We start from the raw sequence: 16,311 nt of genomic DNA, 5'->3' as shown, positions 1-16,311 counted from the left end.
ATGAAATACTGATATATGATTGATTACAAGATAAATACCCATGCCTATTTGATTTGAAACAACAGTTCTTGGGATTTGTTTGTAACAAAGTTGAAGCAAATTTAGAGATACGGTGAACAAGCAAGAAAATGAGATTCAGGTGTACAAAAATGGGCAGTCAGAGGGGGTTAGAATGCCTTTTACTACTCTTCTTAAAATGGTTTCAGAGTAGCAGCCGTGTTAGTCTGTATTCGCAAAAAGCTCAGGAAAGCTTATGCTCAAATAAATTGGTTAGTCTCTAAGGTGCCACTAGTACTCCTTTTCTTTCCTCTTAAAATGTTTGTTATGCAACAAAGAGTATGGGTTATTCAGATATTAAAATAAGCATGTAAAGTCCTGCTGCAAATACAAGAACACAAAGAAGCTGACAAAAATTAAGTCAAGAAAAGGAAATGTAAGTGTATGAAATGTTTTCAAGTAATTTACAAATATTAATTTTTGCTTATCTCAGAACATTATTCTTCCAGTTAAAAAAGGGCAGAAAAGTGGGCAGCAGCACACACTATACATATACTCTAGTATTCAATTTTTCTCCCTGTCAGAAACACTAATTTTATTGTAAAAACAATTGCGTTGTAGAGACTTAATTTCTCTAGGCAACTCGGAGGTGAGCAGTAAAGACCTCCACGCACACGTTTCCCAGCAATAGATACGGTGGTGCAGTCTCACACAGAGCCCTGCAAAGCCGAACATTCCCTCGCCCTCAGCCGCGAGAACTGCCTGCTCTAACATCCCGCCTTGGAGCCGTTGGCATTTTGTTTTCTATGGCCCAAGCAGGGAACGGCATGTTTCAGAAGACAAGCTGGATTCAGCCGATGATGTACGTCCTTGCGTTTGTTACCGTCTCCCGGAGCACAGGCACTGTCTCGCTGCAGCCACGCTAGCCACGAGCTTCAGGGCGCCTTACAGCTGCCACCTTTGCTAAACAAAAGAAGTTTAAGGGCGACTCTTTCGAGCGGGCGAGGCGGAACAATAGCTGTCTCACAGCCAGCCGCCCGGCCAGGCGGTAGCTCCTTCTGCACGCAGAGCCCAGAAGCTACCCTGGGGCCCGCTGGCCCCTTCTGCGGAACCCTTCGGGGGTTTCCTTTGCCCTGTGGAGCCCCGTCCCGCAGCACGCAAACCCGCGCGGCTGGCTTACGCGACTGGGCGGGAAGGCTGATTAAAACTCACGGCATTGGTTCGTTAGTGGTGTGAACCCCCCGCCCCCGATGCTCCGGTCCCTGGAGTTTTAAGCACGTGAGCACACGACGCTGCCTGTTCTCCAAAGACCCCGCAGCCTTTCAGGAGGGAGCCCGCGCGCCAACCTCTCCAGCCAGCTCCACCGGCGAGTCCCTGCTCCGCCCGCGCACCCGAGGAGCCTCCCACCACCAGCGCCGCGCACAGGACTGTCCGGCAGGCCCGCCGCGGCGCTGGCTCGAGGGGGGATGCTGCGAGGGCAAGAGGCGGCGGAAGGGCGGCAACAGGCGGCGTAGGAGAGCAGGCAGCCCCCGGCGGGACTGGCCGGGCGAAGAGGGGAACCACAGGCGCCCTGGGCAGCGGCTGGGCACCCTCCCTGCCCCGGCTCCGCGCCTGCCCCAGCGCCATGTGACTGACCCGCTCTGTGCGGCCCAGGGCAGAACGTCGGACTCGGTCCCCGGGGCATTGACCCGCCCGCCCAGGCTGACCCCAGGCCCCCTTGTGATCGCTGGGGCTGCCCCCCTCCGCCCGGCCGCCATGCGCTGAGAGCCGCCGGCCCGCAGCCCGGCTCCCATGGGGAGGGGAGCCCAGGCGGCGGCCGCTGGCGCTGTGAGGGCGGCGCCCTGCTTGGCCGGGGCACCATGAAGTCCCTGCTCCTCAGCCGCTTCCTGCTGCTGCTACCCTGGGGGCTCATCGTCATCCTCCTGCTGGACACGGACAGCAGCCGGGCGCCGCCCGCGCCCCCGGCCCGGCCCCCGCAGCAGGCGGGCCCCCGGCGGCCGGCGCTGCCCCCCATCTATGCCATCACCCCCACCTACAGCCGCCCGGTGCAGAAAGCCGAGCTCACCCGCCTGGCCAACACCTTCCGCCAGGTGGCGCGGCTGCACTGGGTCCTGGTGGAGGACGCGGCCCGGCGCAGCGAGCTGGTGAGCCGCTTCGTGGCGCGGGCCGGCCTGCCCTGCACCCACCTGCACGTCCCCACCCCGCGCAGGTACAAGCGGCCCGGCCTGCCCCGCGCCACCGAGCAGCGCAACGCCGGCCTGGCCTGGCTCCGGCAGCGACACCAGCACCTGCCGCCGCCGCAGCCCGGGGTGCTCTTCTTCGCCGACGACGACAACACCTACAGCCTGGAGCTCTTCGAGGAGGTAGCGGGGGACGGAGGGCGGGTGTCGGGCCCGGGGTGAATCCAGAGCCTGGCACACCCTGTCCACCTGCATGCACCTTAACCCAGTCCAGAGCCTGGCCCCCCGACACCCTGCAAACACTGGCTCCACCCAGTCCTGAGCCAAGCCGTGGTACTCCGACCGCTTCCATTCAGTCCAGAGCTGTGCATCTCCAGCCCCTTGCATGCACCTCCACCTAATCCGGAATCAGCCCCCCCCGCCCCCCGCATCTTTAGCCAATCCAGAGCCGTGCACCCTGCCTGCACCTCCACCAGGTGACACCCAGGCCCAGAGAGTCCGCAGCACCACAGACCTTGCATATTCTTCTAACAGCCAATTAACACCCTGACCCTGCATGCACTCTTCCCCAGCCTGCACACAGACACAGTTTTATGCACTGTGCATTCACTTTCAGGAGATCTAGACCTTCAATACACCCAGAACTCATACAGTCCACCTAGTTTTAGGCACAGTGCATGGCCCCTCACCCAAACTCATGCAAAGGCCTTTCTAAAATCAATATTCCAGCATTCTGCACCCATCTTTCCCCAGACTCAACGTTTCACATATTCCCTTCTCCCAAATTCATGCACTCTGCAAGCATTCAGAGTACCAATGAATTTGTGCTGCTCCTGCTACCATTACCTTAATCTTAATTCTGCCTTTCAGGAACAGTTCCCCTTTTTTTCCCTTCCCACATCCTGAAGCAGTCACTTGCTCTTTTATCATTTTCTTGCTGAGATATGCAGAGTTGGATTATATAATGACTTCACTGTGGCTCTGTTAAAACTGGGATAAAAGAGACACCACTGTCTTTGATCTCTTCAGTTCTGGTTGTGTCTCTTTCTTTTACCCTGGAGGGCAAACTCACATCATGAATCATGGTCCTTTATAATTTAACTTGCCATGAATTACTTTGCTTGGAGTTGCCCACTCTTTTTTGAAGCCTGTCATTGTTCAAAGCAGAAAATCTTTTACATAATGGCTAAACATCTTTTCAGGAGTCTCAGTTGTAAGGGGATGTGTTTTGTCTTTATTCCAGCCACTCCGTGAAGTGCTTGCTCCCTTTCAGTGGGAGTTGGCAAGTGCACAGGGATGAGGTTATCCAGCTTTCTGATTTCCCACTGGCAGGAAGGAGGGATGTTTAATAAGTGGACATAAAACAGCAGAAGAAAGATCATGTATCTTTGACAGATAAAAGAATACCTTGGCAGAAAAACGGGGGAGGGAAAGAGGAAAAAAATAGATTGGCAGACAATGTGCAGGAGTTTTAAAGAGATTGAAATCAGCATACTTCACTGCTTAAAGGTATGAACCTATCAATGTATGATAGTATCCTGTATTTAGCTAGCACTTCACATCCATGGGTGACTTACAATCAGTAGATGGAAACACCCAGTATACAAAGATGTGCAGCAGATAAAGCCTCTAGAGGGAGTTTGTTTTAGAAATGTTGATCAACGCAATTGACTAGTGTTTAGATTTAAAATATATTTTCTTCCCTTTTCGATACATTGACAGGTGCAAGTTCCTCATTTAGCAGAGCTGCTCTAGTTCCTTTTCCAGCGTGAGATGCAGCACTGAAGCTCCTAATTTGAGGACCTTACACTGGAAATGTCATATTCTGTTTTTCTGGGTTATTTTCCTAAACCTCCCTACACCCCCATGGCTGTACTTAGCTCATCAATGCAAAGGAATTCTATGCCTTCATCTTGTTTTAATGATGTCATCTGGGTTCTCTTGGAATTCGGTGCCAGTGTGGTTCATTCCGCTGAAGGTTACAACCCAATCCAGAAAATATGCCCCGCTCCCAGCAGTAGCACAGGGGCAAAGTCTGGACACAAATCCTTTCTATAATATACACAGGAAAGAGGAAACACTAAATGAAGAAGTGACAGGGCACACCAGTTGAGTAACTGTTAAGTTTATGCTCAAATAAATTGGTTAGTCTCTAAGGTGCCACTAGTACTCCTTTTCTTGTTAAGAGAAGATGGTCCTGAGTCAGCTTGAATCTTTTTTATTTCCTAGTCCTTTATTTCTAATTTCTGAGGATGATGAAATTAAAAAGGTACAAATTAGCTCCCCAAAGTGCTGGCTGTGAATGCAGGAATGCAAAGGATGAATGAATCTGTAGGGTTAACCTTGAAGATTACAGGCACAACAGGCAATCCATGTTCAATTATTTCTCTTTGCTAACAGGAATGCCAGCCTCTTCACACATGCAGCTAAGCAATTCTAAGCCTCCTTTCAACACGGTTCAGTGCTAAGAAAGAAATGTGTGCTTTGAACAGTCCCATGTTCACAGGGAAACACATTTGTGAGTGAAGCTCTTGCTATGAGATGCAGTAGCAGAAACAAACAAAACAGATCTCAGGGAGAGATTTCAATCTTCAAATATCTACCGAAACAACCCCATTTCTGTTTTCCCTGCAGCACAGATGGGCTCTCGTGGTGAGGGGGAGGTACTGCTGGAACACAGATAATCCTCCCCCCCACCCCCCACCCATATTGATCTGTTGCTCTGTCCAAGCAACTAAAATCGTTTGCAAATGAGCCTTTCCAAATGCCACAAGCAGAGTGTGCCTTTCTGGTGAGAAGGTGGACCGCATAGCCTTGTTTTCAATCAGGGCATTGGTCAGATTTCTATTTCTCACTGAAAAAACTTCATATTTCTTATTGGAAAACCTTCACTATTTTCATGAGTTCTGACTTGACAATTTTAAAATAAATTTCTGTCTCCCCTTTGGGAATTGATTGAGTAAATTGTGCTCCTCCTCTCCAAGCATGAAGCGGCCAGCCTCAGAACACATCACCTATGACAGAAATCCTGTAGTAATTCCCTTCCTGAAAGTGGCTTAATGGGATGTGAGAGGGAATATGTTAATGCTTAATGCTGTTTCCTATCCTTCCAGTAGCAACTCTTCTAAATGGTGGTTGCTGAATCGCTAATCCCAAAGGAAACCGGATTTAAGACCTATTGTAGACGAGGAAGGGATTAGGATAGACATGGGACTGGAAGCCAGAAACTCCTGTATTCTAATCCTGCCTTGAGCATGGACTGCCTGTGTGATTTTTGAACAAGTCACAATTACAGCCAGAAAATGACTATGTAAAATTGCTGTCTTATTAAATAGATCTGCATGTGTGTGTTCAGAATCATAGCTGCTGATTTTAGTGACAAAAGTAGGGATGTTTTGGTAATATTTTTCACTCCTGTTAGCACCAGAAAGACCAGAAAGTTCAAACTCTGAAGGACTTCCAAAACCCCATAGGAGTTTTGCATCAGTTCACTTTACACTGGTAATGGTTTGCATTGGTGTAGCTCCAGTGATGCAATTTTCTCTAATATACTTAAGAGAATGTGAGCCTCTTTAATGAAGCATCCCCCTGCAGCAGCTTTATTACTAGAGAAGGTGTACAAGCCAGAAGGAATGCGCTTTGTGAAATGCCAGGTTGTTTTTGTCGAGGTGTCAGTTTGAAAAATCTAGTCTCCATTTATGGTATTTTATAATGTGCTCATCATCATATTAGAAATGCACCAGATTTATTTGATATGGAGAGATGTTAAATATTAGAGTTAGTAAGAAAACAGCAACAGTTTTCCTTTACAATTAAAAATAAAATGCAGGGTTTTTTCTTTTTAATTAAATCTGGAAACAAATATAGACTAACTGTAGTAAACGTGGAACCCCACAGGGCTCTTTGTACTGTGGCCCACACATTTGCCTGTCTCCCCTGGGTGGTGTGGAGCTTAATTTGTTAATAGCCAAAAAATGTGCTCTCCTATTCCAATTAAATGAGGTTGCTCCAAGCAGGTTTTAACTATAGTTTCTGAAGTGGTGCTGAGGATGGTTTGTCCTTAGCTACCTTGCAGCTAAACTTTGATCCCCATTGGTTCCTCTGCATCTTTTGTCAGGAATGAGTATTTTTAACAACTTAGAAGAGGCTTCTGTGAGAGGAGCAGTTGGCCAGTGTTTGGAGTGCTAAGTGATATTATGGCAATAACTGAGAAATTGTTCTCTGGAATAAATGGAGGTCCGGCCTTTAGATGCTCACAACTCTTTTCACTTTAGGATGTAACCTAGAAATTTAGGTCTACAATTTCTCTTTAGTCCAGATAGCTGTGTCAGTATTTATCTATTTATTTTCATAGCCTAGAGACCTAGAAGTTGATTGATTCTTTACCTGAGATGTGGATCACTCATCTACAACCCCATCTCCCATCAAAAGCAATTCCTCCCCCCGCCCCCATTCTGGAAATGTATTTAATTATATGATCAGACAAGATACTCAACAAGAAATTAATTTTCATAGCAAAGCCAGTGGAAGGACTGAAGCCCAACTAACATTTATTTCATGAATTTTATTGAGATTTCAACATGAATCAGTGTGACCTCTCTTTCTTTCTTTTCTTGTAGGTTGTTTTGAGTGATGCAGTTACCCTTTCTGTTGCATTTAGCTCACCCTATGCCTGGATACAAGTAATTTATAATAAAGTGCTAATACTTTGATTTCCAGTTATATACTTTTAGATTTCTAAACAAAAATCTTAGTTAAGACTGAGACTATCTGATCCTGTAATTCTGCCTCCATAGAATGTTAGATTAATAAGTCAAAAACAACAGTTTTTGTGGTTCCAACTCCAACCTCTACCTTAACTTTTCATATCTCTTCCTGCCCACCTTGTATATATCACTAAGCCAGAGATTCACTTACTCTGCCCTTTCTGTATTTTAAATAATGGGCCATATACTATTACTTTTAAAACCTATATATGTTAAATTTACACGTACAGATTGGGTGTCCTCCATCAGTTCAGCTAATCTCCTGCTTCTTACTCAGACATACCTGTCAATGAAGACTTCAGTAGGAGGTTGTCCTGCTGAAAGGATACAGGAAAGGGCTTGATGTATGTAGAATCAAATATGCCATCTCAAAATCTGCAGTGTAGTTATAGCCACCTCAGTCCCAGATATTAGAGAGACAAGGATGGCTGAGGTAATATCTTTTATTGGGCCATCTCTCTTACCAACAGAAGTTCATACAATAAAAGATATTACCCCACCCACAGTGTTCCCGCTAATTTTTCCCATCCATTTGTGGAATGAATTTTGTTATGTGCACCAATATGGAGGTGATGTGGGTGACACATCACCTCCATATTGGTGCACATAACAAAAGTAATGGGGTGGGGCTGAGGGGTTTGGAGTGTGGGAGGGGGCTCAGGGCTGAAGCAGAGGGTTGAGGTATGTGGGGGAGTGAGGGCTCTGGCTGGGGGTGTGGGCTCTGGGGTGGGGCCAGGGGTGAGGGGTTTGGGGTGCAGGAGGATGCTCTGGAGCTACGGCGGGGAGAGAGAACTCCCCCCAGCTCTTTCTCCTCGTAGCAGCACCTGGTAGGCGCCCCAGCCGCGGCAGGGCCAGGCCAGGGCTGAGCTGGGGCTGGGGGAGGGGAGGGGCGCCCCAGCCGTGGCAGGTTCTGGCTGGGGCTGGGTTTGGGCTGCCCCTCCCCCAGCTGCAACAGGTCTGAGGCTGAGTTGGGGCTGGGGGAGGGGTGCCCACTCCATGAGAAATTAGTGAGTGCTGCTCAGCAGCACCAATGGCAGCCAAGCTTCCCCAACCCCCCAGCACCTCTCACCTGCCAGTGGCCCCGCTGACCAACTCCTCCCGCTCCCTCCCAGAGCCTCCTGCCTACCGCGAACAGCTGTTTAGAAGCATGTAGGAAACTCCAGGAGGGAAGGGGAGGAGTGGGGATGGGGTATGCTTGGGGGAGGAGGCAGGGAAGGGGCGGAATGGGGGCAGGAGAAGCAGGGTAGGGACCTGGGTGGAGGGAGGGAGGTTGAGCACCCCTGGCTAGAGAGGAAGTCAGGGCCTCTGGGCGCCCCTCCCTTGGCCGCAGCAGGTCCCAGCTGGGTGGGCTCCCTGAGTGCCTGCGCAGTGCTAAATAGGCTGCTGCGTGGCCGTACAGCTTACAGAGAGCTTAGCTCACCCACCTTGTCGATTCAAGATATTGTGAAATAACTGATTTTAATAACTGCCTTTCTTCATACTGGGATATGTCTTCCACCTTTATTTGTCTTTTGTGGTTATTCTAACCATTAATTTGTTCCCAGACAAAACAACTTTGTTAATCTTGCAATAAAGGATGAAAGAATTTTTCATTTCATTCAAAAACTGCTAAGACTTAAGTAATAGTTCAGGGGTGGGCAAACTTTTTGGCCCGAGGGCCACATCGAGGTGTGAAACTGTATGGAGGGCTGGGTAGGGAAGTCTGTGCCTCCCCAACCAGCCTGGCCCCTGCCCCCTCCCCCTGACTGCCCCCCTCAGAACCCCCCCTGCTCCTTGTCCCATGACCGCCCCCTCCCAGGATCCCTGCCCTGGGACCCCACCCCCTATCCAGCCCTCCCCTGCTCCCTGTCCCCTGACTGCCCCCTGCCCCCATCCACACCCCTGCCCCCTGACAGACCGCCCCCCCCGGGATTCCTACACACTGTCGAACCCCCCTTGTTCCCCATCCCCGACCGCCCCATCCCCAAGAACCTCCGCACCATCCAAACGCCCCTTGTTCCCTGACTGCCCCCGGGACTCCCTGCCCCTTATCCAACCCCCCGCCGCCGCCCCCTCCTTACCATACTGCTCAGAGCAGCAGGAGCTCACAGCCCCGCCGCCCAGACAGAGCCAGCCGTGCTGCCCACACGGCGGCGTAGCTGCGTGGGAGGGGGCTAGCCTCCCGGGCTAGGACCTCAAAGGCCGGGCAGGACAGTTCCGGCTAATAGTTGGTAGTGTTTTCAAAAGACTCTGAAGCTTTCTCTAGGAAGTTCTGATTTATCGTTTTAGTTTATAAACTAACAAAGCAACACACCATATCAACCATTTGACAGTTACCAACTGCCTAGCTAGTTACCCAAACTGCCCCGATGGTCAACTTGAGAACTGTCAGACTCAGACATTGGATCCATCCTTTCACACAGGTTTATTAAAAAGAAGAGTAAGGTACTAAATATTTTATGGTCGCTAATAGGAATGACCTGTTTGATGTCTGGGTTTGTGGTAGTCCTTAGGATGGCACTATGAAGCAGCGTTAAGGTTGGTTGGGTGACCCAAGCTTTGCATTTTACCAAAAAAGGTGGGTGGGTGTGTGTAAAAACTGGCATCTTATCTGGAATTTCCAGTCAATGCAGTTTGCTGCCTGGGAACCTCCTGGGATTTTAAAAGTATAACAGGATTCCTTGTATGACTTGTATTGTCTGTGGGCACTTTGGTAGCGATGCAGGAAATCTGACAGATTTTGTAAATCATGCACAAACTGACCTCATTCCTTTCCAGAAAGCCTTCTACACCCATATGTGGCTTCCTCATCCCTATTTCTGGTCCAGGACCTGTTATGACCCATGTAGCTTTTGCTCTTTTATTCTTCCGGGCAGGACTTACCTGCACCAAAGTGGTTCCCTTGCAGAACCTCATCCCATCAGGAGCATCTGTCTGTACCACGCATGCTTTGCAAAGCCCTTGTCATGCCATGTACATTTTGCAAAGAACCTGCTGGGTTACCTATACTTTACCAAGTGTCTGTCAAAATAATGCATGTATCAAATTGATGGATTATCAAATTTATGTATGTATTTTGTACATTTAAAAAGAGACGTGTTCAGTGCACCTGAATATATACATATCTGCAATACATGTATGTAAAAAGATGCTTGTATCATATACATGGTACATGTTATTTTTAAATGGATTTAAATCATGTTGTCCTTACTTATATCTATATGGGTGATAACACCTTTAAACTGATCCATAATTCATGCATGCGTCACTAGCTTCCAATGTACTACCAGCATCTCTGCTTTTTAGGGACTAAGGCCCTGATCTAATGCCCATGAAAATCAGTGGGAGCCTTTCCATTGACTTAAATGGATGCTGGATTCAGGCCGTATTTAAGCAGTTACCTTGAAGTTTTGAAGATATGATTACTCAAAAAATGTTAGGAAAATCTTCTGAAAGGGAATTAAGAGTATATTTCCTAGCCTCCATATCTCTGAAACTGCTTATGTGATTTGCTCCCAGTTTACCAAAAAAAATTTACACTGAATTTTCAGATTAGGCAGGTTTTGTGTCTGCTCTAGTGGAAGCTAGTTCGACTGTAGCTCTGGAAGGACTAGTGTGCCTTCCACTATACGTTTAATGTAATCTGTTATTAACCAGCATAGGTCAGTTGTTAGTGATTTCAGTAGTAGTCAAAAATGGGTTCCTATGTAATTGTGTATGGATAAAATGACAGCCAAATGGATTTTTTAAAAAAAGTTTATTAATAGACTCCTACCAATATTTTTTAAATGTGACTGGTATTATGAAATCTTTGAATCTACAGAATTGGTTGGAAAAAGCAGATTTTTGCTCAGCTCCCTAGTTTTGGGAAACAGTATTTAGCAGCCTAGACAGAATGAAATATTAGCCATCTGTCATTGAGTTTTTTTTCTTCATATTAAAAAAACCTTACCTTAAGAAACAATCTAAATATGTTTAGACCACTACTGGGTCAGTAGTGCATTAAATATTTTTCTAATGTGTAGATGAATTTGATACACTTGAGGGTATATGAATGCACACTGATATTAGAGTTAGTCAAGTGATGCCTTTTCTAAATAGTTCAGAATAAACATAAGTTGCTGGGAAAAAAAGCTGGAGTAACTTTAAAAGGAGAGAAACTAGATAACAGTAAAAAAAGGGGGGAGGGATTTGGTGCAGGTATTTAAGGATTTAGGGACCCTATTTTTCAAGATGCTGGACGTCCTCAAGAGATGCTGAGCATCCTCAGCTCAAGCTCTTTGGGACCAAATCTTGTCGTCTTATACGTTTATAGTGAAATCCAGACCATTACTACTAATAATAATTGAGGGTGGCCAGCAGCTCTGAAGAGACACTTGTTTTCCTTCAGGATCAGGACCTACCAGAACAGCAAAATGAGGAAAGAGAAAGAGGATCTATTAAGTAAGAGTGGGATAATAAACTCAAATAGTAGATATTTGCAAGGGTAGAAAGTCTATGAAATTTAAAGGTTGAGTGCTCTCTTCCACATTTTGCTATATTCATTGTCAAAATATAAGCTGCTGTTTCAGAAGGTTTCTAGTCCTAATTGTAAAGCTAGTTCTGGTGCATGACTGCCTTAGCGAATTTAGAGCAAGACTCTAAATTATAAATATAGTACATATATATTACATTATCGTCATACCTTGCACTTAATCTAAGGCCTTATTTACACAAGAAAATGATACTGATGTGTTCATCAGTTTAGAACCTAAAGTTAAATTAGTGCAGCTCCCTTGTGTAGCTACTCCTTTTGGTTCAAGAGTGTCCTATATCAAGTTAGCTTGAGTCATTAAGGTTTGACTTTGGCTAAATCAATAAAATGCATTTTTAAACTGAAATAAGTGTGTCCACATGAGGGCTGTGCTCTGCTTTAACTAAATCAGTTTTTAAAGTGTTTCTAAAAACTTAGCGCATAGCCAATCTGATAGCTTTCTTTGACAGGGTAACAAGCCTTGTGGATTGGGGGGAAGTGGTAGATATGCCATATCTTGACTTTTGTAAGTCTTTGGGTACTGTCTTGCATGACCTTCTTGTAAACAAACTAGGGAAATACAACCTAGATGGAGCTACTATAAGGTGGGTACATAACTGGTTGGAAAACCGTTCCCAGAGAGTAGTGGTTCACAGTCAAGCTGGAAGGGCATATCAAGTGATGTCCCACAGGGATCAGTTCTGGATATGGTTCTGTTCAATATTTTCATCAATGATTTAGATAATGGCATAGAGAGTACACTTATAAAGTTTGTGGAAAATACCAAGCTGGCACAGGCTGCAAGTACTTCGGAGGATATGATTCAAATTCAGAATGATCTGGACAAACTGGAGAAATAGTCTGAAGTAAATAAGGTGAAATTCAATAAGGACAAATGCAAAGTACTCCACTTAGCAAGGAACAATCAGTTGCACACATACAAAATGGGAAATGACTGGCTAGAAAGGAGTACTGTGGAAAGGGATTTGGGGGTCATAGTGGACCACAAGCTAAATATGAACCAACAGTGTAACACTGTTGCAAAAAAAGAACATCATTCTGGGATGTATTAGCAGGAGTGTTGTAAGCAAGACATGAGAAGTAATTCTTCTGCTCTACTCCACGCTGATTAGGCCTCAACTGGAATATTGTTTCCAGTTCTGGGCTCCACGTTTCAGGAAAGATGTGGACAAATTGGAGAAAGTCCAGAGATGAGTGACAAAAATGATTAAAGGTCTAGAAAACATGACCTATGAGGGAAGATTGAAAAAATTGGTTTTGTTTCGTCTGGAAAAGAGAAGACTGAGAGGGGACATAACCATTTTCAAGTACATAAAAGGAGGAGGGAGAAAAATTATTGTTCTTAACCTCTGAGGATAGGACAAGAAGCAATGGGTTTAAATTTCAGCAAGGGAGGTTTAGATTGGACATTAGTAAAAACTTCCTGTCAGGTGGTTAAGCATAAATTAATAAATTAATGGAATAAATTACCTAGGGAGGTTGTGGAATCTCCATTATTGGAGATTTTTAAGACCAGGTTAGACAAACACCTGTCAGAAATGGTCTAGATAATACGTAGTCCTGCCATGAGTGTAGGAGACTGGACTAGATGACTTCTCAAGATTTCTTCCAGTCCTATGATTCTATGATTGTATGCCTGGTATATTAGCCCCACTTTACAGTTGAGGAAATTGAGACACACAACTATCATGGGGTGAATTCTGTTTCCAGTCACAATTTGCAATCCCCTTGACTTGTATGAGCATGACTCAGGCCACAATTTGGCCTTAAATGATTTGCCTGTGGTCGCATAAGAATTGCGTCTCAGAGCTTATGGTCAGGAGACTTGCATTCTAAGGTCCATACTTCTACCGTACACCATCTTTCCTCTTTTATAGAGGTACAGTGGTAAATGTTGAAGAGATGGAGTTCTAAATCCAACTTCTAGCAAAATAAATTGGAGCTGTTTGTAGAAGTCTGCTGGTGTCCCACTGGTACTGTGTGGCAAGTCCAGGCAATAATCTGGGCACTAGCATTGCATCAGAATGCAGATTACATGGGAACTGAAACAATAGAAAACTGAGAAGCAGAAAAAAATGTTACACAAAGCTGAATTTTCTGGAGACTTTTTAGTCCTAAATGGGGAGGCAGTGATGGATGGCTGTGAAAACATTCAGCAAATTGTTACAGTCTGGAAGCCTTTTCATGATAGAAGCAGTGACTAGATTCCCTCCTCTTCATCTTTTACTTCCAGTTCCCTGGGGTTTTTCCATTTTCCAACCAATTTGACCCCTTCCCTATCATTCCTGCACTTCCCAGGTCTTAATCTTCTTGAGTGACTAATGAAGTGCTATTTTTGGCAAGATAGAGAGTGTGTGTGTGTGTGAGAGAGAGAGAATGAGAGAGAGAGAATCGTTTTTGTTCTCTCTCTGCTTTTGTTTTTTTTTTCTCTCTCAGCTCTTGGCTTTCGGAGCTTCCTTCCCCCATTATCTGTTCTCTGATTCCCCATTTCCCTCTAATCAGTTGTCCTCATCTTCCTCCATCACAATGCTCTGTCCCTCCCGTTTTTACTTTTCCCTTGTTCTTTATCTATTTTACTCCTCCTCCCCCCATGCTGTTCTTTCTTCTCCTGGCTTTACCCATCCACTTCCTCATTCTTCTTCCTCATATCCTGTCCCTTTTGAAAAAGATTGCCACATTGTGGTTGCCAACCCTCCAGGATTGTCCTGGAGTCCCCAGGAATTAAAGATCAATCTTTAATTATAGATAATGTCATGTGATGAAACCTCCAAGAATTCAGCCAACCAAAGTTGGCAACCCTATATCACATGTATACTGTGGCTTCAAGTTTTGATTATTCAGATAACAGATGTGCTGCTGTCCATTAAAAATATAGTTAGAGAAACAGTGCAGAATTCTTGTGGTGCAATGTATGGGATTACATTGGTATCTGATAGTCTAATATCTTTAAATTACTCTCTCTGTGCCCTAACACTTGTTAGGGTCAAGCAGAATAGAAAACAAAATGAAATCTCTGATACAGATTGACTTATTAATCCATATGATTTTTCCTACCCTGGTACATGAACAGTGTTCACAACACATCAGCACATTAATGTGTAGTAATACTGAGGCTTATAAGACATTTTGCCACTTCTACTCTCAAATATATCCTGAGACTGTAAAATACTCTACAGTTAGCATTTACACAGCCTTAGATACATTCTTTCACTTTGCGCTAAGGGATTTTTATGTTCTTGGCAGCTACTTAGATTTGTAGAGAGTGACCGAGTATACAGGAAAGAGAACAAAGAAGTGAGATTACAACATAAGGGTGAAATGAATCGGTCTGGAAGTATCTGGTTTCTTTTTCCTCTTTAGGTACACACTTAACATCTACACAGGGTTGATGAGTTCCTGAGTGAATAAGAGGTGAAGCTTAATGGGCCACCCAGTTCTGCTTCTCTGAGGTCAAGGTACTTCTCGCTTACACTGGGATAAAGGCTTGTCTACATGGAAAGTTATACTAATATAAGATAAGATATGAATTTAAATTATCTCCATGTGTCAACACTATTATTATAAGAGGGTCTGTCTTTTTATTTAGCTTATGTCACTTTGGAAGGGGTTTACACTAATTGGGGAAAGTCATTCTTAAAAGAATAAGAGTATCTGCAGTAGGGTTTATACTGGTATAGTTATATTGGTTTAACTATACCAATTAACTATACTGGTAAAACTTTCCTGTGTAGACATGTTCTAAGAGAGGGCAGGCAGGGCTGGCCTTACCGTGAGGTGAACTGAGGTGGCTGCCTCAAGTGCCAGACTGGGGGGGGGCTGCCACTAGGACCAAAGTGTAGAAAATTGTGTCTGCTGCTGGTGCATATGTATTCTCTTTGCTTTAGATGCACAGAGATGGTGGACTGCTGTGCTGGAGGAAGGAGGGCACAAGAGACAAAACAGGCAGGAGAAAAGGTGAGAGGGAATAACAGAAAGCAGCAGGAGCTGCAGGGAGAGAGAGAGAAGGAGCCTCTTATGTACCTCTCTAGCACCCTCAGGAGCCTGGACTGATTAACACCAGCTTCTCAGGGAGCTTCCTGTTTCCTGTAGCTTCCCTGAACCCACTTGAGGAGAACAAAAAGAACAGGAGTACTTGTGGCACCTTAGAGACTAACAAATTTATTAGAGCAAAAGCTTTCGTGGGCTACAGCCCACTTCATTAGATGCATAGAATGGAACATATAGTAAGAAGATATATACATACAGAGAAGGTGGAAGTTGCCATACAAACCGTAAGAGGCTAATTAATTAAGATGAGCTATTATCAGCAGGAGAAAAAAACTTTTGTAGTGATAATCAAGATGGCCCATTTAGACAGTTGACAGGAAGGTGTGAGGATACCTAACATGGGGAAATAGATTCAATATGTGTAATGACCCAGCCACTCCCAGTCTCTATTCAAACCCAAGTTAATGGTATCTAGTTTGCATATTAATTCAAGCTCAGCAGTTTCTCTTTGGAGTCTGTTTTTGAAGCTTTTCTGTTGCAGAATTGCCACCTTTTAGTCTTTCATTGAGTGGCCAGAGAGGTTGAAGTGTTCTCCTACCGGTTTTTGAATGTTATGATTCCTGGCAGTCAACTGAAGTAGTAGGAGCCAGTTAGGCCCTTAAGATGCTGTCATCTTTCCTCACTCAGGCCCTGCTACCAGCCTGCTTATTTGTCCCCTTCAATTGAGTCTTGAGAGCCACTATAGCTGGCACAGAACAGCAGTCATGAGTGAAAGAAGAAAACACCCCTCTGGGTCAGCATTCAGAAAAAGAAAGCAAAGGAAGCTTTTCTATCTAAGCAGGAAGGAGCTCTCCTGAGATGCATAGAC

General features: G+C 45.3%; 1 protein-coding gene across 8 annotated transcripts in view; it reads left to right on the top strand.

Moving 5' to 3' along the window:
- Positions 1 to 722: 722 nt before the first annotated feature.
- B3GAT2 (beta-1,3-glucuronyltransferase 2) overlaps positions 723 to 16,311 on the top strand; it is a 108,778-nt gene continuing 93,189 nt past the window's right edge. For 4 of the 8 annotated variants that reach the window (XR_012157959.1, XR_012157960.1, XM_073336389.1 and 1 more), the window contains exon 1: positions 723 to 2,360. Coding sequence is in view for 6 of the 8 variants with exons in the window: in XM_073336389.1 (XP_073192490.1) it covers positions 1,857 to 2,360 (504 nt within the window). In the remaining 2 variants the exon portion in view is untranslated. The remainder of the gene's footprint in view (positions 2,361 to 16,311) is intronic. The other 4 variants (XM_073336384.1, XM_073336388.1, XM_073336386.1 and 1 more) reach the window with 4 other exon arrangements.

The sequence above is a fragment of the Lepidochelys kempii genome, chromosome 3, assembly GCF_965140265.1.
Source record: "Lepidochelys kempii isolate rLepKem1 chromosome 3, rLepKem1.hap2, whole genome shotgun sequence".
NCBI classification, from domain to species: Eukaryota; Metazoa; Chordata; order Testudines; family Cheloniidae; genus Lepidochelys; species Lepidochelys kempii.
Note: the sequence above shows the minus strand (reverse complement) of the source record. Positions and strands in the feature narration are given on the sequence as shown.